The following is a 24,120-nucleotide window of genomic DNA, read 5'->3' as shown; positions in this document are numbered from 1 at the left end:
CTGGATACTCGAATTCTTCTGTACCGTGCGTTTCACTAATAAACGACGAGTACGTCTCAGTTTTCGTCGAGAAGGCGAAATCTTTACTTTCGGCTATCCCGAGTTGCATGCTTGGTTTGGTTTTCCCCCGAGGGATACAATCAAACGTCATCCTGGACGAGATATGACATCCTCGGACATTTGGAGAATGCTCACTGGATTCTGGCGATTCAATTCAAAACTCGCCTATAATCACTCGTTTCGCTCCAACTCCATGCTGTATCTACACAAATTCCCGTGTCACAGTTTATTCGGTCACACATTCAGTAGTGTGGTCCGTGACACAGATCTTTATGTCCTTGGAGATATATTCCAGCGAAATGCAGTAGATTCTTCAAAGATTCTGATGGAGGGTCTAGTCGCCGCTTCTCGATCCAAGGATAAGAAGATTGGGTTCGGCAATATAATCTGTGGAATAATTTTTGGTACAAAGGGTACCATTGATGTTCCCTGGAGTGATGATGAATTCTTCCCGACAATTGACTATGAATTTCTCGAGCACGAAGGACTTGTAAAACGTGTCTTTCGAGCAGGGCCTCACTTTCTGTCTGCACCGGAACGTGAAACTTTCGTACAGTTTCAGATTGATCGTATTAAGGCCAGAAATATCCCACTTGATAGGGATGAGTATATAGAATAGTTAGGTTTATAGTTATTTTTTTTTTTGTAAATATTTGTGTTTTTGTATTATTTGGTTTCATTATTTGTTTTTATAATTTTTTGTTTTATTCCATAAAGTTCTATTTTATTTTAGTTCATTTATTAATTTTACAAGGTTAGATTATGTTTTCCATTTCCTATATAATCATGGTCAAATCTATATAAAATCTATAATATTGAATAATCATGGTTTTTTTAATTAAAACATATATCCACACCAAATCCAATTTTCACAAACTTCATTCATTTAATTTAAAACATTAATTCATTCAATTGATTAAATTCATATTATTAATATATATTTATATGCACTTATTATGCATTTAATATGATTCTCTTAACTTATATCCATCAATGACATTTAAATTTCATTAATTATTCATAAACCAATTTATTACACTTTAATTCAATTTATTAAGGTTAAACTTTTAGTTTTCCTTGCAATTAATGTCATTTATTTTAGTTTTTAAGTGCAGGGACACTTTATATTAAGTTCAGGAACCAAATCATCAACAAAATTGCACAAACCATGTCAATAGGCACCCAAATAGGCCATTTTGACCAATTCTCTACCGAGAATTAATAATTCTCGGTATGAGCAGCAACTATGGACGAATTTCAGGGGCAAAATTCCCTGAAAATCGCGTGCCGCGGCCGCGGCTTTGCTATTCGCGGTCGCGACACGCGTGATATATGCCCTTTTGATTCCGATTTTGCCAATATTTTTGCCTATTCCTATTCCTATTCTACCTATACATTCACCTAATCACTCTATATAAACCTACCCCTTACACAAACCTCACATCACCTCTATTTTTACCCAATCCCTTACTCCAAACTCTTTCCCAAAAACCTACTTTTACTCTTCCCAATTTATTCACTCCAATTTCTATCCTCTTTTCTATTTCAATCACTTCCAATTCAAACCCCCAAACTCATCTTCAAGCTTTACTCTTTCTCTCAATTCCTTTTTCTTCTTCTTCTTCTTCTCAAACCCTAAAACTAAATACCATCACCATGGTTAGGACTAAGCGTGTTGGTAACAAGCCCGCTGTTACGGAAGCTAATCGCCTTCGGGTTCAATATGGCGCTTATTTCGACATCGCTTCGGAGGAGGAAGCCGTTCGTTTCAAACATTTTTCACAAGCCGACCACCAATTTGTGGATATGCACTTCTTAGACTTCCATTCGGTAAGAACATTGAATTTCTCTACTCGAATTGATGCTTTTATTGAGGCATTGGGTTGGCAAGAATTCGTTAATATGCGTTTTCCGCGTATTAATGAATATGTGGTGGAATTTTTGGTCACTTTGACCATGAACAAGAAGAAAACCTCAATCTCTTTTAGGAATAATGGTATCACATACACCATTGATTATGATGCAATGGGAAATATGTTTGGTTTCCCTAATTCTAATTTTTATGATAAGCCTAAAGATTTTGATAATGATGCGGTTTGGCAAACTCTTTCGGACCAAGACTATTTTAATTCCAAGAACACTTCAAGCAAGTTGATTAAGGACAATTGTGTGTTCTTCTTTCACAAATTTTTGAGTTTCTCCTTGTTTGGTCGTGTGGAGAGTTCCAAGGTTCAGGTTCGGGATTTATATGTTTTGGATAGCTTGTTTAAAGGTTTGAGGATTGATAGCATTGGCATGATGTTCGATAATTTGTTCCGTGCTTCGAGGGCTACTACCATTCAGATCCCTCTTTGTAATTTTATCACCGCTATTGTGTTGGGAGCTCGAGGTGAATTGACTGATTTTGACATGTCCACCTACCGTGGGTACATTCCACTTTTGGACATCTCGGCTCTTGAGCGGGCTCATTTATTGCTACCACAAGGTCCCCCCGTCTTTATTTCGTATGCCTCCCGAATTGCCCACCTTCATGGCACTATGGGTGGTGGCACTTCAAGTTCTCAATTTGCAGGTACCGAAGGCGGCGGAGAGGCGGTAGGAGAGGAAGATGAACCTCAGGCTCAACCACAACCCCAAGCACCTCAAGCGGATGATCCGGTGGATTTGCGGAGAATTTTGGACCAAATCAATTCCAACAATCGTCAAATGAACTTAAGAATTGATGACTTGGTAGAAAATAATATGGTGATGAATGATAACCTCAACCTTTTGAGGCGTGAGCATAGATCGACTCGGCATCGGATGCTTTCCTTTTTCCGACGCCGAAATGTGGAGACTTCACCTACACCTCCGGATTCCCCGCCTCAAGCATAGGTTGTTTTCCTTTCATTTTATTTTTATCTTGTTATATTGTGGTACAATTTTAATTTTCCTATGTTTGGTACATTTTCCATTTTCCATTTTTTATTTTATGTTGAATGTTTAATTTGCTACAATTTCAATCTTTGTTTCGTATGCCTTATTTCGTATTTATTTTTTATGTTTTCTCCCTTATTTTTGCACCAATGAGGACATGGTCCAATTTAAGTGTGGGAGGAGATATACATATATCATTTCCATATATACGAATAAATGCTACGAAAATATCATTTTGCAAAACAAATAAATGCAACGAATAAATTTTATACAATTGCAACACATTTTTCATATGTTCATAAATTAACCATAAGTTAATATGATTATTTGTTTAGGTTATCATTATTGTTAGAAATAATATTTCTATACGGGTAATATTTTTCACAAATTTTCACAAATCTCCGATACGATTTTAAGTAAAATTGTCTCGAGTAAATGTATTTAAGTAATAAATTCTTTATTCAATCTCTATTTTATATCATGCAATTCATGATACAATAAATCTTATTTTAAATTTTCAATTAGGTTTATAGGCATTAAATTGAACTAACAATTTTAGCTCGGTTTGATTTCGTCTTACATTAACACCAATTGAAGTTTTTAAAGAAACTTTAGCCATAATACATGTTGAATTTTAAGTCAATATAGGATGAATGTGCTATCTTTCTTTTTCCCAAATTACAATTTCATGTTTCATATTAATTAATCAATTAGTTGAATTCTTAACTTTTGGCCACGATTGAGACCAACCTTATCACAATCGAGGTATGAAAGGGAAGAATAATAAATACCGTTTACTTTTGGCCATGGTTGCGACCACCCTTATCACAATCGAGGTATGGAAGGAACGTTTAAAGCAAAAAAATTATAAAGCGTGTATAAGTTTAAAGTAACGATTGCGTCCACCCATGGCATGGTCGGTACCTCTTAAGCAAACACAAAGCAATAAAAATGCGTATAAAGTTACGATCAAGACCACCCTTATCTCGGGCGTAACTAAGCAATAATTAACCCAAGTACTTATTTAAATGTATAATATATCTCATATATTAGTTTAGGTTTGGGAAAGGAAATTTTGTGCTTTGAAATGCCTTGAGACGAAAGACTCAATAACATGCGTGCTTATATCGTCCCGAATGCTTCAATTCAAAATTGGAAATACAAGACGAATGATATATCGTATATTATACTCAGTTAGTTTAATGTTTTGCATATAAATTTGCCATGCGAAGCTAGTCTTTTCGGCTTAACTAATTCAAAAGGTAATACGGAGATATATATTTTATTTTCATAAAGAGATTAGTTAAAAAATAAATTCAGTGAAATTTTGCTCGGGACTAGCAAAAGATTAAGTATGGGGATTTATTAAGCCCAAAATATACCTAAAATATCATCAATAATTACATCAATATTGCTACGAATTTATGCTATTTATAACTGTTTAGGAAGCTTTTACTCTCGAATATGTTTCTTTCTTGTAAGGTACATAAATATTTGGTAAAATCCAAATAGGAACGAAAAGAGCTCGAAAACAGAAGAAAAACCCTACAAAAGGAGTCAAAGACGACAGAAATTAATAACGCCAAATCAAGGACGCGAACGAAAGCAGAAGAACCAAAAAACGTTCCGTGCCGCGACCGCGGCCCCCAAATTCACGGTACCGCGACACGCGTTCCCCAGCTTTTCCTTCCTTCGTTTGAAGACCAATTGATGCTCCCCCATTCTCGGTAGAGAATTTAATATTCTCGGTACGAGCAGGAGTTTTTAGAGGCATAGTTACACACTTTCATTTTCAACGAAACGCGATCGTTCGGGTGGATAAAGACGTCCTTTCGCAATGGACACGATCCTTCACAGCGGACACGACACTTCAATCAAGACTCTTCAACATCTATAAATAAAGAGTTGATGGAGAGTTGAAGATATGTAGAAGAAAGAGATTAGTATAGAATTTATGTAGAAATTCCGAATCAAGTGATTCAGAAGTTAGATTTCGATTCTGTTCAAAAGCAATATGCTGTACACACATTGTTTATTCAATAATAACAAGTTTAGTAGCGTTTAGACATTGTTCCAGTTTAGTTTTCATTTTGGTAGTAGACCGACCCAGTCTCTATTACGAAGATTCAACGAGAAGATTGAGTAGAGGATCCGCCCCTGAGCCTGACAAACTCTAACGAAACCCAAGGAAAGGATTGACAACCCGTTCACTTGCAAGTCGTCGAATGTTTCCATGCTCCATGTTCTCTGTAAACTTGTATCAATTTATATTTCATCTAATAAAGTCTGTTCTATTCGATAGATTTTTATGCAGCACTTATGGTAACCAATCCACTAAAGTGACTGCTGGTGTTTTCATTAAAACGTATTTAATTCAAAATCTTTACAAGGAAACTTTGTTGAACACTTAGGCAAATTATTATCTCGAAAGAGTTTTAATTTGATTAAGGGCAACTATCCCGAAAGGGTTTTGTCATATTCAAAGCCTAATAATTAGAGGTTCCATCATTTATTTCATCTTTATAATTCGTACAAAGTTTAAAGTTGTTTTCTTTGCTTAATGCAAACAAATACATCTGTTTACTTTTCTAAAAAGTACTAAAAGTTCCTATCTTGCAAATTCATTCTTAAATCAAAATATTTTCTAACATTTTCATAATCTAATCTAATTCTCATTCTAGCAATTTCAAAACCAAAACCGATTAAACGATTTTCCATATTATAAACCTTAAAGTAAATTTAACCGATTGTAAATAAGTTTTGTTAAAAAACGTTCCCTGTGGGATCGATATCTTTTATTACTACAAGCGTATACCGTGCACTTGCGGAAATCGCTCAACATGTATCTATTGTTGCTTCCATGATTCTTTTGAAATTTTTTTACGTCATTCACCGGATCTCCGCAGCCTCCATATTGATTAGAGGTAGGAATATGAAATCCTTTGGGCATTGGTCGGTGTTGTATCTCATTGGACAAAGGCGTACATATGTCTGATAGGGTCAAAAGTCTAGTGTATGTACTAAATTTATCTTTGTTTTACCATACATCCTTCCTAATAATGATTTCATACAACTCTTTTTTACTGATGGGTTTATCATTGCCCTCTTCTAGTTCATCACTGTGCTTCGAATGGGCTGGTCGATGCCTTCAAGGGGATAACCTGACACCTCTACTTCGTTCTTCTGAACGGTGTCTAGGGTTTTCTTTGGAGATTTTTTAATCTTCCCTTCGTCTGGATGGACTCTGTGACCTAGAGTATCTTTTCTTTAGGGATGGGATTCGGTCATAACTTTTCGGTGTTCATGCTAGTCGATGGCTGGATTTTCCAAAATTGTTTTGATTATTTAGCAAGGTTTCTTCAGTTTCTTGAGTTTTTCGCCATCTCTATTGTGTGCGCTGCCGTAATGTCATCCATCTCCTTCTGGATGGCTCCCAAGTGTTGGAAAATTCGGTTGGTGACCTCGTCCATCAATCGAAAGTACTAGGGATTCCTGTCATCCAGACTCAAGGATAGATTCTTCCCTATTTCTACATGGATTCTCGATCAAATGCGATTCCATTCTACTATTGTTGTTTTTTCCAGAAATTTTACGTGTTTGTTCAATCCACCACCGCACCAATGTTATATGTGTATTTGAACTTGTAGTCGAATGTCCGAACTTCTTACTGAACCTTTTTGTGGAATCCCTGTAAGATAGAATAGTATATCAGAGAGGGGTCGGAGTCCAGTGAACCCGTTCTGGTGCCTAAGTTTGTAGGTGTTGGAAGGATTAGAGTATTGGTTGTTTGAGAGATAAAAGTGTTAACGTATCATTTGATGTGACCATACATGTCTATTTATAAAGTTTGGGTTGAATCCTTCTTCTTCTAAATATCTTATCTACATGAGGATTCCCTCTTCTATTGGAAGTCTGACATTGGGAGACATCTTCCTAGAGAAGAAGTTTTTTCCTTAGCCGCATGGGGGGTTTCCTTTAATGGGAAATATTCCATGGAAGCTCTTGATGGATTCGAATGCTTATATTTCTACACGTGGTATTAATATGAGGGTCCCTCAAATATCATGTGTCCTGAATTGTTTTATACGATATCATAGGTAATTATCACTTAATTTAAAAAACACAGAATTTTTTTTGTTAAATATTATTGAGACTTAATATTTTCGATTTTCATGTGATAATGACATGAGTTTATATATATATATATATATATATATATATATATATATATAGAGAGAGAGAGAGAGAGAGTTTTCTTCTCCTATTTACTAATGGAGCATTTTGTTTGATGATAAGTAGTAATTATTGATGATAAGTAGTAATGATGAGATTAGTTGTTTGACTTGTGAAGCAAAATTAAAAGAAATGAAAGAATTGGAGATGATGATTCTAATAAAATGAAGTCATTGTGTTTCTTGTAAATATGTATCCCCTCTTTTACATACATCTAATCACAATACTGTTTATTATGGGAGCACTGCATATTCTTGTGTCACATTTTGTCTGCTTAGACCTTTTCACGATTGTATATATATGCAAATTCAATATACCTTCAAAAATTTATTTTATAAATTGTTTTTTTTTTATTAAAGGGAAGAAGCTGGCATAATGAAATAGGGATGGTAACGGGTACTCTATCTGCATGTATCTAGCAGTACCCAATTCTAATGAGACTACCCGTACCATGTATAAAAGGGTATTGGACCAAAACCATTATCCGTTAGGATAATGGGACGGGTATGAGAATACCCTCAAGGTACCCGATATCTGTTTCCCATCATAACTCTTTTATATATTAAAAAATATTATTGTGTTTTAGATGTAAGATGTGAGATTTGTACACCAACCTTTTATTTTTTTACCATTAAATAATACCACTAAACTAATTTATTTTTATTGATTAAGGTTCAATTTGTTTAATTTTTAGATTGATGATTTATTAAATTTATATTTTATTAAATTTATAATATTTTTTGTTTTATTTATTGATTCTTAATGGGCAAGGGTACCCGCGGATACTCGTGAATTAAATGGGACGGATATGAGATGTAAAACATATACCCGTTAGGGTAATGCGACGGGTACGGATAATTAAAAAATAAACGGATAAGGATTTGGTATTGGCACTACCCAATCTCTCCAGCTTCTTTTCCTAGAAAAAAGATTTTCATCCATAGTTTTGGGGTCTGATGATCGACACACCTATGTCTCACACATAGATGATTTTATTTAAAAAGTAAAGAAAAAGGTGAAACAAACAAATAGAAACTAGGGATTGGAAAAAAAGACATTACAAAAACTAGGAAACGACACACTTAGCTAAAACATTAGTTGCTCACTTACCTCTCTCTCTCATGTTTCTCTCTTCAAAATCGTTACTTCAACACCTTTAAAATCCTCACCAAACATCGTATACTCTACAAAAACAAACCCCCTTCTTTATCCCAAGTATTAATTAATGTAAGATTTATAATCTTAAATGTAATTTTTAGGGGTGGTAACGGTACGGGACGGGAACGAAAACTTATTTTCCACTCCATCTCCAATATTTACGGGAACGGTTTCGAAGAATCTTATTAAATAATTCAGAAATTTTTTCATCTACATCCCCTCTCCATGGAGATCCCCAGAAATAGCGTGGAATCTCCATGCCCAAAAATAACAACACTTAAAAGAATATACTTTACTTTTCATAAATTCTAGTTCGTAGGCGATATATGATCAAAACTCAATACTTCTTATATTATGAATATTATACTAAACTGAACCGAACCAAATAAAAAACCAAAATGTTTAAAAAATAAAAACTCAACTGAATCGAAATACAATTTGATTGGATTTATTTTTTTTTTTCGATTTTTAGATTTTAGTTCGGTTATATTTATTCCAAACTATAATCCACTAAAATTACATTTCATGGTTTTGATGGGTTGAAATTTCTAACATACAAAAAAAGAATGCATGAAATAAACAGAAATTGCCGAATTAATGAGAGTTAAATGACAGATTTTTTTTTTTTATATAGCTCGCGAGCATTTGACAAAATATTGTCTTTCGTTTATTCTTTTATTTTTCAATCTCTTTTGCTTTTAATAACACGTATGGTATCACCAGTGGGAATTGAATCCCAAAAAGTGGTAGCTTTCCATTTATATTAGACAACCCTTTTGTACTTTACGATCTCCTATTCTTTCATTTTTATAATTAATATTCCCAATCTACCATGCCATTTTACACCCACCATAATATATATAAATAAATAAAGAGGATCCATTTATATATAATATCTTTATATAATACTTAACTTTTTTTTTTGGAGTGAAATAAAGAACAACAGTCCAATAACAAAACAAAAAGAAAGAAAAAAATTAGGATTGGAGGATCCAATCACAAGCGGATCCACATCAATGAGTAAGCAAAATGTTACAAAGATCTGTAAGAAACTCATCACACTCATAGTAATCTAAAGAAAGAGAACCTTATGAAATTCTCTATCCAATCAGCTACTTTATTGCATTCCCGATAGATGTGAGCAAATCTAAGCTCCCAGTTCTAATCCATGAGACACTTACACCCTTTAATGAGCCAGAGAGGGGATGAGAAATGTCTTGATCCTTCTCCATAAGCGAAAGAACCACCCCCGAATCCATTTCCACCAGGGGTGGAGCCAGCCCAAGGCTCGGAGGGGCGGGCCTCCCCCCCCCCCCCCCCCCCCCCCCCGGCCACGAGCTCCACCTTTGATTATCGGTGATTTTCCCCTTCTAGCCCTCCTCATTTTGAGTTATATTTAACATATGTAGTACTATATCAATAATTTAGAGTGGTTGAGTTGGTGTTTAAGATGCTTGTTTTAAATTTTGAAGGGTGGGAGTTCAAACTGAAAAATAACTCTCTACGGTATGGTTAAAATTAGTCCCCCAGATATGAATTCCTAGCTCCGCCACTGATTTCCACCATGACTTTCTGGAACCCCTTGTTCCAAGCTAACTGAAGCCTGAAGAAGAGACCCCAAAGCTCAGCCATACAGATGTCAATGTTCAGTAGGAAACCACATTCCTATAAACCAGACTCATCACCCGTCATAGCAAACTCATGGGTTATCCTTGGACGCTCTATCCATATTTAATTTAACCCAACTATCCTCGGGTGGCTTCCAACTGACCCAAATTGAAGTAGACATTCAATTAGCATGCCTAGAATCCATAGTTTTAACACAACCATTAGCTTGGGAAACCAAAAAACTAACCATGTTGAAAACTCTACTACCATATGTTTGAAAACGCTTGCATTTCTCTATTTCCATAACCACCACAAGGTCAATGAGAAAATAATATTCCAACTGATAGACTGAACAGGAGCAGAAACTGTGAGGTTGGAGCAAATCCAGCCCCAGAGATCAAACGTGAAAAAAGCAGAGTGACGGCCAACATGTACCAATATGTGCCAAATTTCATGAGCTTTCGAAGTCGTGCAAAAAGTGTAGAGCAGTTTTGGGTTGGGAGCAACATTCACAAAGGTCGTTGATATGTAAGTGATGCTTTCTTCAATTCACATTACATAGAAAAGCATCGTTTGCTGCCAATTAGAGAAAAGAACGAACATGTTCTTGAATAAGAAGATTCTAAATTCTTAACTAGTGCTCAGAGTCCCAAAAGTTGGGTTGGTCGAAATCCACCTTTAGCGATCTGTGTAAACAAGCTGAAGAGGAGTATGAGAAGTTAAAGTTGATTGACTAAAAGGGAGCTTATGAATCTTATTACATTGGCAAGCATCACAATTAAATATGAATGAACTGGAAACATAAAGGTTAAATTCAGAAACTAAAATTTTAAAAATGGCTAAATATGGATGTCCAAGACGATGATGCCAATCAATGGTCAGAGCTTTGATGGTGGATAAAAGCTAGAATATAGGAGGGAGTTGGTAACTTATACACGCCCTGCCTAGTTGGTCCCTTATAAAGATGAGCCCCCGTGAGCCGATCATTGACAACAAAAGAATCAGAAGAAAATTCTATTAGACGATTATTTTCTGAGCATAATTGAGAAATGGATATGATGTTTCTAGTCATGTTTGGGGCACATAAAACATTAGAAAGACTTAAAGATTTAGAACCAGTAGGAAATTTAAAGGAACTTTAATAAGAGATGGAGCCACCCATACCATTGCCTATAACAATTTCTTCCGATCCATCATAGGGATAATGCAAATCAAGATTATCTAGGTCATTGGTGACATGATGAGATGCTCCTGAGTCAAGTAACCAAAAAGGAGATGAGTTCCCGAGAGTGGTTGTGCCCACATGAGCTTGAGGTGATTTGGAGGTGTTGGATAATGGGGGGTAGAGTGGGTAAGCCTGAGGAAAACGTTCCTGAAATATGGTGCAGTGAAAAAGAGAGTGACCAAAGGCATGGTACCATTGGCATTTGCATTGATAACCTTGCCACTTGGGATTGTTTGGTTTCTTTTGGTAGTTGATAGAGGGTTTGGGGTCGTAGTTGGGACGGTATCCAGTATCAAATTAGCGAGGGGCAGTAGGTTGTGGGTATCGAGTGGTAGTAGCATGGGTAGTAGCCGGTAAGGGAGTTGAATTCAAATTGGATTGAGTATGCACACTCACCTCTCGGATGAGCAGCTTTTCATGTAGTTCATCAAAAGTAATCAATGTGTCATGAGCATTCACTGCATCTATAATAGATTGATAATTAGAATTAGCTTAAAAACCTTCAAGAATACGCTCAATTAGATCCTCCGGCTTAACTAGATCCCCAAGAATAGCTAGTTGATCGGCACATACTCGGATATCATTCATAAATTCAGACACTGATTGACTGCCTTTGTTGATGAGCTTGAAGTTGGCTTTGAGGAGCTTAGAATGACCACGAGATTGGCGAGTAAATGTGTGCTAAGATGTTCTATGCTTCCATGGTCATGGAAGCACGAGAAACAAATGCCACAATAGTAGAGTCTAATGTACCAATGATAGCTCCGAACAACAGTTTATCCTAGCAAACCCGAGTTGTATGGGCTGGATTCTTTGTAGTAGCGGTAGTAGTTCCATCATGGATGGTGGAAGGAGGTGGTGGGTGAGAGCCATCAAGGAACTTGAACAAGAAATAGCCCACCAAGGTTGCTTCAAGCTGCAATTTCCATGACAAATAGTTGGTGGTTGTCAATTTGAGAATGTTTGAGAGGGAGACAATGACAAGGGGATTGCTGGGCTCAACATCATTTGGGATTGTATTGTTTGCCATAGTGAAAAGAGTAGGCAGAATAAAGGGCGAGAAGGCAAAGAGAAAAAAAATTAGGGTGAGGTCGTAACCTGCTTTGTTACCATAAGAAGATGAAAGTTGTATATTTGATTAAGTGTTTGTAAACATATAAATAGTACAAAAGTTGGTTATAGGTAGACTTGATACAAAGATAGAATTGCTAACAAACTAAAAGATATATGCAAATCCTATATTTACGTTTAACAGCAGTAACAGAATAGATAAAGTTAGACTTTGTCAACTCTTATCTCCAATATATGTAAGTGACGATTTCTTCTATTATCATTACATAGAAAATCATCGTTTGCTTCCAACTAGAGAAACGAACGAACACGTTCTTGAACAAGAAGATTCCAAATTCATAGCCAATGCTCAGAGTCCCAAAAGTTGGGTTGGTCGAAATCCACCTTTAGCAATTTGTAACCCTAGGAAACAGAATAGTGACATTTTGGGGAGAGCTGCCAGAACCATTCATCTTTGTTAGAGACCTCGGAAAAGATGATAGTTCAAGCAAGTTGGAACAAAGTATAATTTGATAGATATTTAGATAGTACCTCTTAATTCCAACTAACAGAAGCAAGCCAAAAATCATGCGCGGAGCATAAGAGAATATCTAGAGGAATGACACTAGTGGACTGAGAGAGCAGAGTACCTATACCACACTAGTTATCCATCCAGAAGCGTGAGTCGATGCCTCGATTAATGATTCTACCAATAATTGAGCGGGCGGGTTTCACAAATACCAAGATCATCAACACTTCTAGGCTTACATATGACAACCCATTTAACAAGAGATATTCTTATGAAATTAATAATTATAGGACTAAATCATATATATCAAATAAGAGCAGGTGGACTCTATCATATCAAGTATTAAAAGTTCCAAAGGATAATATCGATCCCATAGAGACTAGTATTCAATTCTATATCGTACTAAAATCCTATATTATCTAAGGTCTCAATTAGGTGATTTTTTTTGTATTTTTAACTACTGATTTAACTAAAAAGCAATGTAAATTAATGATTGATTTGTCTATGTATGAGTGGAAAGGCTAAGACTTTGGATCCCCGTGTTGGCTCCTATGGACTAATATGTGTATGTTGTGTGTAACGAAGATAACTCGAGACAATATCTTTCCTTAAAAAGATAATAACTCTAGCCTATAACTATTAACTATTCTCCAAACACCATTAGGTCGATGCTTGATTAAGCAAAATCCCTAAGTACGTTTGAAAGCATTAATTATTATGAAAGCTAAGGCTAAGAAGAACTTAGACCACGAAGCCGCACTATTCGGTTAAGGTATAAGAATATCTAAATTGCTCAATTGAATCGCTTACTTGATTAGGTTTCATAATTCAACCTCTCTAACTAATTACTTGGTTAAATTTCTTATATAGAGGTAAGTAAATACGTTTAGTTAATTCTCTTGTTATTCTTCCTACGACACAATATAAACACTTATTAACAATATATATTTGTCAAATACGGTTCACCTCCATCCTAGCGTAAAGAGTTTTAGCTCATGTTTGAGCTAAAACATAGGGGCATGGTGAGATGGACTGATGTCGAACTCATGTTCATCAAGTCGGGTTATCAATTCAAGATAATAAGATGAAGTAGAATGGAGATTAAGAGAAAACTTGAATTAAAGAACTTAAATTGAGACATGGAGATGAAGATGAATCAATTAAGCTTGCTTGAAAGTAGAACAAAAATAACTAAAATAAACTAATGGAAAACAAACTATAAACGAAAGGGTATCTTAAACGAAATTGAAAGTAAACTAAAACTAAAACTAAGATATCAATTACAGTAGAAAAATATATATTTATAGGGATAAAACGATCCCTACAAACCCTAGGACGTCCTCTGATCTCTAGTAGGCCTTCCAGCCTTCCTTTAGTCGGATTAGAGTAGTCTAAGTCGGATAAAACTGAGCCTTTTTTAGTAGAGTTTCGATATAAGTCAACTTCTTATTTCTGCCGCAACTCATCGAGCTACTTGGTTTTCACGCATTTTTTGACGTTGACTTATCTTTTCTTCATTGAATCTGATCTGGGGCTCCTCATCGAGCAAGGTGGGACAACTCACCAAGTTGCATGATATGGCTCACTGAGTTCATTATGGATTCGCCCTTTCTCTCTATTTAAGGCCCGAAATTACTTGAAATAACTTAAAACTTCCATCAAAACCAAAATAAGGTAGAGGACACTATAAATTAGAGGAAAACATTTAAAAAGTACATAAATAACGATAAAACTAGACTTTAAAACCTATCCAAAATGGTGATAACAATTTCCTCACACTTTGAACCTTGCCTGTCCTCGAGCACGTCTCAGGATCAAAACAAAATTAAATCTTAAGCAGCTAAAAAAGTGTAAATTGATAATAAGGCTAATTTCACTTGACATTCCATAATCCTAACTCATGTAAAAACTTAGAACATGGTTGAAAAGGCTAAGATTTTCTCAAAAGTTTTACACTATACAATAAATCCTAATTTGAAAGCATGAACCAATGAAGAACCTCACAAAGTGGTCTCTCAAGGCTTTATAATTTCTATTTTTGTATAGCCTTTTATTTCTTTTTCGCTTAGGGTTAGTGTTTGCACAAAATAGATTTCATTACAAGCATTGCAATATGTAACGTTGTTTTCTCAATTCCTTAATCTCCACTACTTGCTGATTTATGAGTTGTAACAAGGGTTTAGGTGAGGTATGGATAGGGGAATAATGAGGTGAAAAATATGGAACTAGCTATGATCTTGTGCACAATTTAGAGCAAAAATACCATTTTAATTTTGGGAATAAACCCTCAAAATAGAAAGATAAACAGGTGGCAGTCCTATGGACACCATCGTCCTATTATAAAAGAGGCATCAGACTCACAATCTTCTCATTTCTTCACAAATCTTTCTTTCTTGCTCCAAGTCTAGCCTGTTCAGTCCAAAAGGACCCACACAATTAGAAATGATAGAGTGAATAATAAAACAAGAATATGCAATGAGTTCTCTAAATAACAAAAGAAAGCATAAGTTGTTGCTTAGCACAAGCTTTTTATAGTAGAATTATGTTCATTTTCACTCACATCAAAGTAATATTTGAGGAGGAGGAACTTGATATCCCATTCAAATACATCCTAGAGATAGAAGAATGTTTGTGGGTAAAGGACCGGTCTAAGGGTTTGGACCGAGAAAACATGTGAATTCTAAAGTCTTCTTTGGAACAACCTCCAACATTGGAACTTATACCTTTACCATCCAATCTTAAGTATATTTACATCCTTCTAATGACTTACTAGTTCTTATTTCTTCAATTTCAACAGATAAAATGGAGGCGGAGCTATTTATGGTGCTATGGAAACATAAATGAGCTTTCAGGTGGACCACCTATGATATTAAGGGGATAAGCCCAACATTATGTACACACCATATATTCATGGAAGATGAGATCAAACCCAGCATGCAACCACAACGGTGGCTGAATCTGAAAATGAAAGAGGTGGTGAAGGCCAATGTAATCAAACTCCTCAACATAGGTATAATCTATCTCATCTTTATCAGTCAATGGATAAGCTCAGTTTAATGTGTCCCCAAAAAGGAAAAGTGAGCGAAATTAAGTGAAAAAGTCACTAAAACTTAATAACTTTGACTCAATCTCACCAAACAAGTTTACATGAGAAATTTAACTAGAAAAGTAATGAAACATGACTTAAAATAAGCCAAAAGACTCTAAAAATCGTATATAAGATAGAGATAAAAAAAAGCCTATCAACAAAATCCATGAAAGCAAAATGGCAAAAGTAAAAGAATGAAACTTAACCTTGTCATAAGAACAAGATTAAAACTTCACTTGTCAAAGGACAAGATATTATAATTAGAATATAATAACTTCCTAATTAATAAATTTTTAAATAAGCTGTCTATTCTAATTAGGATTGTGAATGGGGCATAAATTTTACATCCACAACGAGAATATGTCCTAACGAAACGAGGATGAGAATTTTTGTTAGAAACGATTAATCTAAAAGTGTAAACTAAGACATAATAATATAAACATATAATATAATCACATAATATATATTAATATAACTGAGACTGATTGAAATTGAAGTGAACTTACATGAAATGAAACTGAAATTAACATAAAGTAAGAAAAGCAGAAACCTTCACTGAATCGGAAATTGAAGCAGAAAGTTTGAATCCAAGGCCTGAAACCAGTTTCCTTAAAACAGATTGCATTATAATTGGTGACCATCTCCTAGGATACAACAGATTCCGTCGACCAACTCTAACCGTATACAAATTTATCATCGAAGGTAAAAAGAGAAAGCTGAAGAACAAGAAAAGTTTGCTAGAAGAAAGGTTTGAGAAGTTGCAGTTTCTCTCTACTAACCGAATTAGAACAAAATAATTCGGCCCTTATTCATATACAATAAAACCTTCATAAACTAATACTTAATAAATTAATAACCTCTTTAAAATAATAATTTATTCTGGTCCCGACTTGGGCCTGTTCAGTAAATTAATACTCGATAAATTAATATCTCTATAAATTAATAAAATTTCATGGTCACAACATTATTAATTTATAGAGATTTGACTGTATAAAGGCATTGGAAAAACCATTATGGACAGATTAATTCATGTAATTAATCCGTCAATTAAATGCAATTAAGCCCATATGTTACAACCGTTTCAATTGGATAATGTTAAGCCAACCAATTAAATGCAATTAGTTCCAACATTTCAGAATTGAATGCAATTAATCTTGCAATTAAGTCCAACGTTTCAGAATTTGAATACAATTAATCTTTCAATTAAATATAATTAATTCTAAGAGGTTTAGGCAAGTAATATTTTAATTAAATACAATTAATTTCAGGTGGTTCACTTTGAGTTTTAACTTCTTATTAATTTGTTAACCGTTTTGAGCGTATAATATATCGTTAGAAAACTCAGATAACATACAATAGCATTAAACGGACAACGTTACATGCACATTTTGAGTGTATTATTGGGAAAGTAGCATAAAATTTGTGTATCTTATAGGTGTTTTTTCTTATTAATTAAGAATAGTATAAAGTAGCACAGGAGGCAAAATGAAAGAGCGTGGACAAGTAACAAGAGTGTGTGATTGATTGGCAGTAAATACACGAATAAAATAGCAGTAAACGGACAACGTTAAAGTTCACAACCGACCAAATACTTCCCATTCATGTCACGACATCAATTATCAGTTTAAATTCTCTACCAACATTTTATTTTTTATTTTATTTTATTTTATTTGGAATATTTTCTTTTTATATAAAGCAAATTCCACGAATCAAAAGCCCAAAACCCCCCCTCCCCTCCCTCCTCTGCTTCCTCTCTCTTCAACTTCTCCGGAAAACGACCGCCAAAACCCATAACTTTTCTCTTCGGAATCAGTTTTCTGCTCATACCCCCAAATCATTCACGCTGATTCTTTTCTGATTACATCCAGGGAAAGATTTTGGAATCTATATGTTCATAATCACACCAATTTTAATGGGGGGAAGAAGTAAAGTTACTGGTTGTTGAAAAAGGGAATCTTTTTCTGTGCCTCGTGGAATGTCAGGAGAGGAGCAGGAAGAAGAAGAAGAACCATTCTAGTTTATTAAGAGGGTTTTCTTCTTCATTTACAGATCATTTTTTCCTTCAAAGATTTGATTCAATTGCTTCTTGATTTTCTCTGCTGAAGCGATGAACAGAATTTACCACCACTTCTTTCTTATCTTCTTCTTTTACTCAACTGGTACTTTCTTACTACTTTTCTCTTTTTGGAATTGATTTGATTTTCTAGTGTTTGAATTGCATGCTTCTTGTTATTTCAATTTGGATCAGTATTATCTTTTTCCCTCCTTTAGTTGTATTAATTGATCATGCTTTTGTTGTAACCCAATAGGGGAATTTCTTGGAATTCTGTTGATTATCTTTTGGTTAATTTGAAATTGTGTTGACTGTAGTCAACCAAAAGACAGTAAATTGTTTGTTTATGCTCACCATGTTAGTAATTGCAATTCCTTGCCTATGTTTGACTAAACTGTTGCAGATTTTTTGTTATTGTAATTTGTGTTGGATCATTGGAGTCTTTTCTCTTTCTGTTTAGATAAACAAATGGAGATTTTGGTTAATTGAGCTATCTATCATTTACCCCTTTTGTTGTGCTTTTCGTGCAGCTCCTCTAGCAGTGCAAGCCTTCACAGGAACGTATGGAATAAATTATGGAAGAATTGCTGATAACATTCCTTCACCGGACGAAGTTGTTGCACTTCTTAGGGCATCAAAGATAAGGAATGTTCGGATTTACGATGCTGATCATAGCGTCCTCAAGGCGTTTAGTGGGAGCGGGTTAGAACTTGTGGTTGGTCTTCCAAATGGGAATGTTAAAGAATTGAGTGCTAATGCAAGCCAAGCCATGACTTGGGTGAAAGAAAATGTGCAGGCTTTCCTTCCCAAGACAAGAATTCGCGGGGTTGCTATTGGGAATGAAGTTTTAGGAGGAGGTGATTATGAACTTTGGGAAGCTCTTTTGGGTGCATGTAGAAATGTTTACAATGCTTTAAATAAGCTTCAATTAGCTGATGTTGTTCAAGTTTCTACGGCACATTCGCAGGCTGTTTTTTCTAATTCCTTCCCTCCCTCTTCGTGTGTATTTAAAGATAATGTTGCTCAATTCATGAAGCCACTCCTGCAGTTCTTCGCACAAATTGGTTCTCCATTCTGCTTGAATGCTTATCCGTTCTTGGCCTACATGAGTGATCCGGAGAATATCGATATTAATTATGCTCTTTTTCAGAAAACTCAGGGAATTTATGATCCAAAGACTGATCTGCATTATGATAACATGCTTGATGCTCAGATTGATGCAGCTTATGCTGCATTAGAAGATGCTGGATTGAATAAGATGGAGGTTATAGTTACTGAAACAGGTTGGGCTTCAAATGGAGATGAAAATGAAGCTGCTGCAACATTTGATAATGCAAGAACGTATAATTATAACCTGCGCAAAAGGCTTGCGAAGAGGAAAGGTACACCTTTTAGGCCGAAATCTGTACTAAAGGTATACATTTTTGCAATATTTAATGAAGACATGAAGCCTGGGCCAACTTCTGAGAGAAATTTCGGGCTGTTCAAGGCTGATGGAACCATTTCATATGATATCGGGTTTAATGGACTTAAATCTTCATCTGCAGTTTCATCACGAGTTTCTTTGAAGGTATGAAGTTCCTTACACCAATGAAAATGCCATTTTGAATGTTACCTGTTCGGATCGAAATCAGAACCTATATATTTGGAGAAAGCTTCAATTAGTGTTATTGTATAGGCCTTCCATTTTTATCATGTCTGAAAATGGTGCAAGGAATTACTTTATTATATGTTTAGGGTAGAGAATTTGGTTGTGTAGGGGTGATTAGTTGAAAGATATAAAATACTGGTGTTATTTTTCTTTTAGATAAATGATGATGGCAGTTAATAATTCTTTCTCTTTAAATGGAAATCCCACATTTAACATCCATATCTGATATTTAAACTCTTATATCTAGTCTGTGCAACGAAGAAATTATAGTAACTGGAGTGAGGTAGAACGTTTGGCTTTTGATTGATACCCTTGTTTTTCAACCTCTTGAAATTTTCTGCATTTCTTGTTGCCAATTTTAGCAGGAAATTAGAAGGTTGTAGAATGTTCATTTGTTTGGTGATTTATACAAGCTTATAAACAGGAGTAAGGCATGAATGTGATGATTTAACAGAAATAGCTGATGAAGGTCACTCCAGCAATGGAGTCCTTCATTTTGATTCAATCTTCTTGCTGCATAGAGTTATGCATTTTGGGGTTGAAACTAGTGGTGTGTGTAGGATAGAAAATGTTTCCAAGTAACTAGTTTGAAAGCCTCTTATAATAATACCATTGAAAGAAGTAATAGGTAAGAGCCCGGGGGTGTTGTCCGTTGGGTGGATGCCTGCAAAACAAAGAAAAGTACTTTGCAAGGTCCCCGACAAGGACACTTCTATGTTCAAGTCAGTTTCCGTCTAGAGAGAGAGAGATAGTAATTCAAGAGAGATAAGTGCTCTAAGAATTGTAAAACGAGAAGTACCTTTTACATTAGAGTTGAGATTCCTAGTCTAAATAGGAAGAAACAGACTCTATATCCAACTAGAAAAGACTCTGAGAATCTCGGGTTTCCCAATTAGTTTGCGCTATCTATGCACATTTATTAATTCTCAAAGAGCTAAACCAACATTAATGGAGTAGAAATTTCTAGAAGACCGTAGTCTAAAGGGGTGTTTGGTAGCTCATTTTCATGCTTCTGTTTGCCTTTTCACTTCAAAAATGAGGGTTTTAGGTGTTTGGTTAGTGACTTACTATTTGACTTTTACCCCTGAAAAGTAGACTTTTACAAAAGTAGAGAACCTAACCTCTGCTTAACAGCAAACAGTAGGTAAAACAAACGGATCCTAAAACTCATGGATAAACATAGTAGTTGAGTTAAAACTTTGAAATTATGACTTAAAAAGAGTAGAATGATATATGTTGCAGGGAATGGTTGTTTTATGAGGACATTTAAGTATGAAAATGAGAGCTTTTTGTTTTTGTTATTGTTTTAGTTGAAAGTAATTGAATTGATGTTGTGTTGTGGTGTGTGATAGTGCAGGAGGGGGTAGGAGATGAAGGTTTGTGGAGGTGTTTTTTGATATTCACAATCTCTGCTCTGCTCTATTATTGATGCTGCTGCTTTGCTTGGTTTATATATTTAGATTTAACTCTAACCACTAACATTTTCCTCATGTATATCCTCCCTCTCAAACATTATTAATATAATTATAAACTCCTTTCCTTTTGGGTTTATATCATTATAAGTTTTTACTGTAACCTCACCTTGCAACAAATGCTTCTTTTAGAATACATATGATGTTTTATGAATTTAGGACTATTCATTACTTATTGTTGTTTGTTTGTTTGATGTGAAATTACAATTATTGATGAATTATTTATGGTATATTATATATTACTTGATTTGTTAATAATTAGTATTTGTTTTAAATAAGGGGATTTTACCTAAAACTTATAAAATAACATTTTCATTCCACAAATGTCAAACACGCTTATTTTCTTTAAATTATCATATTCTACAGAGTTAAGAGTAAATCTTGTTGGTTTCGATAATAACAAACACAGAAAATCAAGGATCCACAAGAAAATGAAAATGAAGAATCCATGAGTTCTATAATTATAATTAAAATAGTCTAAAATAATGATAACTAAATAAGTTGATAAAATTTATTCTATATAATTCCTCCATGTTAGAACTTCTTTCTTTGATATTTTAATTTCCATCTTCATTAAAAATACGAACTCCAAACACTGGTACATTCAAAGTGAGGTTAGCAATCTCAGGAATATACATCCATCCATACTTTTAAATTCATCTCCAGGAATCCCATATTTTTTTATCTTCTCATCATTATACTCAGTGTTGCTTCTTTTTGATAGAAGATGGAGATTGTTATGGATATATACGAAATCTAATGCACGTCATGGAGTCAATCTATTCATTTTAAAAGAATGAATAAATGAATAAGCACTCCAATTTTGGTCACAGTAAGAGGAGGAACTAGTTTGTTCAAACAATTTAAAAGCCAGCTTTTAAAGTAAATGGACATTTGAACCAAAACTTACCCACCAACTTTTAAGATGTTGATCATATCTACTAATAATTGAATCCAAATCACCAAATGACCCAATTTTAAGAGAAACACTATAAAACTCGTGGTAATCTTTTGTTCACTTTTCATTACAAATTCTTTTAAAGCTTTTAAGTCTTTTTAGAGATACTTTTAGATCCACATGTATTTAGTCCTTATGTAAGTCATTTTTCACTTATGATCTTGATCACATAGACCTTAATCACCATGTAGTATTTGGCCATTTACCATTAAATCTATGCTTATTAGAATCCTATGGTGGAGATTCAAAGAGATTCAAAGCATCTTAAGCCTTAGATTTAATAAGTATAGATCTAATGGTGAATGAAGAAATTTATTTAGTTATTAAGATCAATGTCCCATTTATTGACTTGACAAATGTCTCATTTGATTCCCTAAATCTCTACTCTAATCAAGAGAGAGTTCCCTTACTGTTTTGACATACAAAAAAGAATCAGCAAGATCCAAATAAAACTCAGAAGCCAAGATAAAATCATATTGTCATATCGTGACCATTTCTTTAACATAGAAGCATTAGATGAAGGTGGTTTCGAATCATCTTTCAGCACAAAACCGAGTTTTAATTTTGCTGCAAGCCCAATCTTTACTGCGCGCAACCAAGACAAATAATTGGTCTTAGTTATACACTTACCAAGGATAATCCCTGGTCATCTGATTTCTCAAGATTGAGATATGAAGAATATGGATTCGCCATCTTCTTCACTTTCAAGTTTAAGAACTTTGAATTTGTTTGGCTCAAGAGAAATTTGATTTTACCCCTAAAATCTGAAGCTAAGAGCAATTTTACCAATCAGGTTGATAAATTGGATCAATTTGAAAAATAATTTATCAAACTGTCTTTTCGATCATGAATCTTATCATCTACACTGCAGTCTCTAGCATTTTGGAAGCCCTAGGCGTATTGTGCATTTTTTTTTCATATCTAAATCTAATAAAATAATAAATAGTAAATAGTAAAATCAATAAATTATTAACTACAATTCAAGTCATATAATAATAACATAAAACTAAGAAATTATTATTCTTCTTACTTTTGTACATGTAAAATCGAGTTTTCTTTTATATATTTAAAATAAAGTTTCTTCTCACCAGTCATGCGAGAAGCAAGCAGACGACAAAGTATCAATTTCTGGAAATTAATCTTGGACGGCTGAACTCGAACCTAACCGCAAGATTCTATGGAAAGAAAGAGAAGAATTTATCTTCGAGATTAAAAATTGGTTGAGTTGCGTATTTATTATGAATTACAGGCTTAAATCACTATTTGGACATCGATCGATCCAAGGAATCTTGTCATTTTGATCTATCCAAAATTTTATCATTTGGCCACTTAACTATCCCAATTGGTGAAATTTCAATCCAATTTGGATGGAAACTTAATAGAATTATTGACATATGATGATATTTTGATAACTAGACTTGATAAATTTTAGTTTAGAGATTTGTTTTCTGATTTAATCTCATTAATTATTTGGGTAAATCAACTTTAAAACGTACGGCATATCAAGCTCATATGTTAAAATATCATCATATATCATAAGGAAACAATTTTATCAAGACTTCATCAAAATTAAGTAGAATTTCATCAATTTGAATAGTATATGGTCCAAATGTGACCAAATGATAAATTAGTGGCCAAATATTACAATTTTAAATAAATCAGAGTCTAAATAACATTTTATACTAAATTACAAATTGTAATTTATAAGTGCATTTCGTCTTGTAATTAAAAAAATAAAAAATTTAAAAATCACTACAATAACAAAATAATAGTTTATAAATTATTTCCAAATATGAAAAAAAGTTCAGAAAAAATCAGTATAAGTGTTGTCAAAAGAAAGAAAAAAATAAGAGAAAAAAATGAACTAATAAATGTTGATCCAAAGAATCATCAAAATTGAGTGAACTTTCATGAATTTAAATAGTTTATGGTCTAAATGTGATCAAATAATAAATTAGTGATCAAATATTAAAATTTTAAATAAATCAGAGTCTAAATAACATTTTGCACCAAATTACAATTTATAAGTGAATTTCATCTTGTAATTTATTAAAAAAATAAAAAATTTAAAAATAATTACAATAATCAAGTAATAATTTATACATTCGTGTTGTCAAAG

At 34.1% G+C, this 24,120-nt stretch overlaps 1 protein-coding gene across 2 annotated transcripts; it reads left to right on the top strand.

Annotated features, from left to right (window-relative positions):
* Positions 1 to 17,588: 17,588 nt before the first annotated feature.
* LOC136202889 (glucan endo-1,3-beta-glucosidase 11-like) lies at positions 17,589 to 21,114 on the top strand. 2 transcript variants are annotated; one of them, XM_065993853.1, is made up of 3 exons: positions 17,589 to 18,026; positions 18,451 to 19,490; positions 20,929 to 21,114. In XM_065993853.1, the coding sequence occupies exons 1-3, from the start codon at positions 17,975 to 17,977 to the stop codon at positions 20,998 to 21,000; spliced, it is 1,164 nt and encodes a 387-aa protein (XP_065849925.1). In that variant the 5' UTR covers positions 17,589 to 17,974; the 3' UTR covers positions 21,001 to 21,114. The 2 variants fall into 2 exon arrangements, with proteins under 2 accessions (XP_065849925.1, XP_065849926.1); XM_065993854.1 differs by having other exon boundaries at positions 20,924 to 21,114.
* Positions 21,115 to 24,120: the final 3,006 nt, after the last annotated feature.

This window comes from Euphorbia lathyris, chromosome 8, assembly GCF_963576675.1.
Source record: "Euphorbia lathyris chromosome 8, ddEupLath1.1, whole genome shotgun sequence".
In the NCBI taxonomy this organism is placed as follows: domain Eukaryota; kingdom Viridiplantae; phylum Streptophyta; class Magnoliopsida; order Malpighiales; family Euphorbiaceae; genus Euphorbia; species Euphorbia lathyris.
This window is presented reverse-complemented; position numbering and strand designations above follow the sequence as displayed.

Coding starts and splice junctions, on each gene's coding strand:
- LOC136202889 (XM_065993853.1), top strand. CDS start 17,975: ATGAACAGAATTTACCACCACTTCTTTCTTATCTTCTTCTTTTACTCA. Junction 18,027..18,450: donor CTTCTTCTTTTACTCAACTG/GTACTTTCTTAC, acceptor CTTTTCGTGCAG/CTCCTCTAGCAGTGCAAGCC. Junction 19,491..20,928: donor CATCACGAGTTTCTTTGAAG/GTATGAAGTTCC, acceptor GTGATAGTGCAG/GAGGGGGTAGGAGATGAAGG.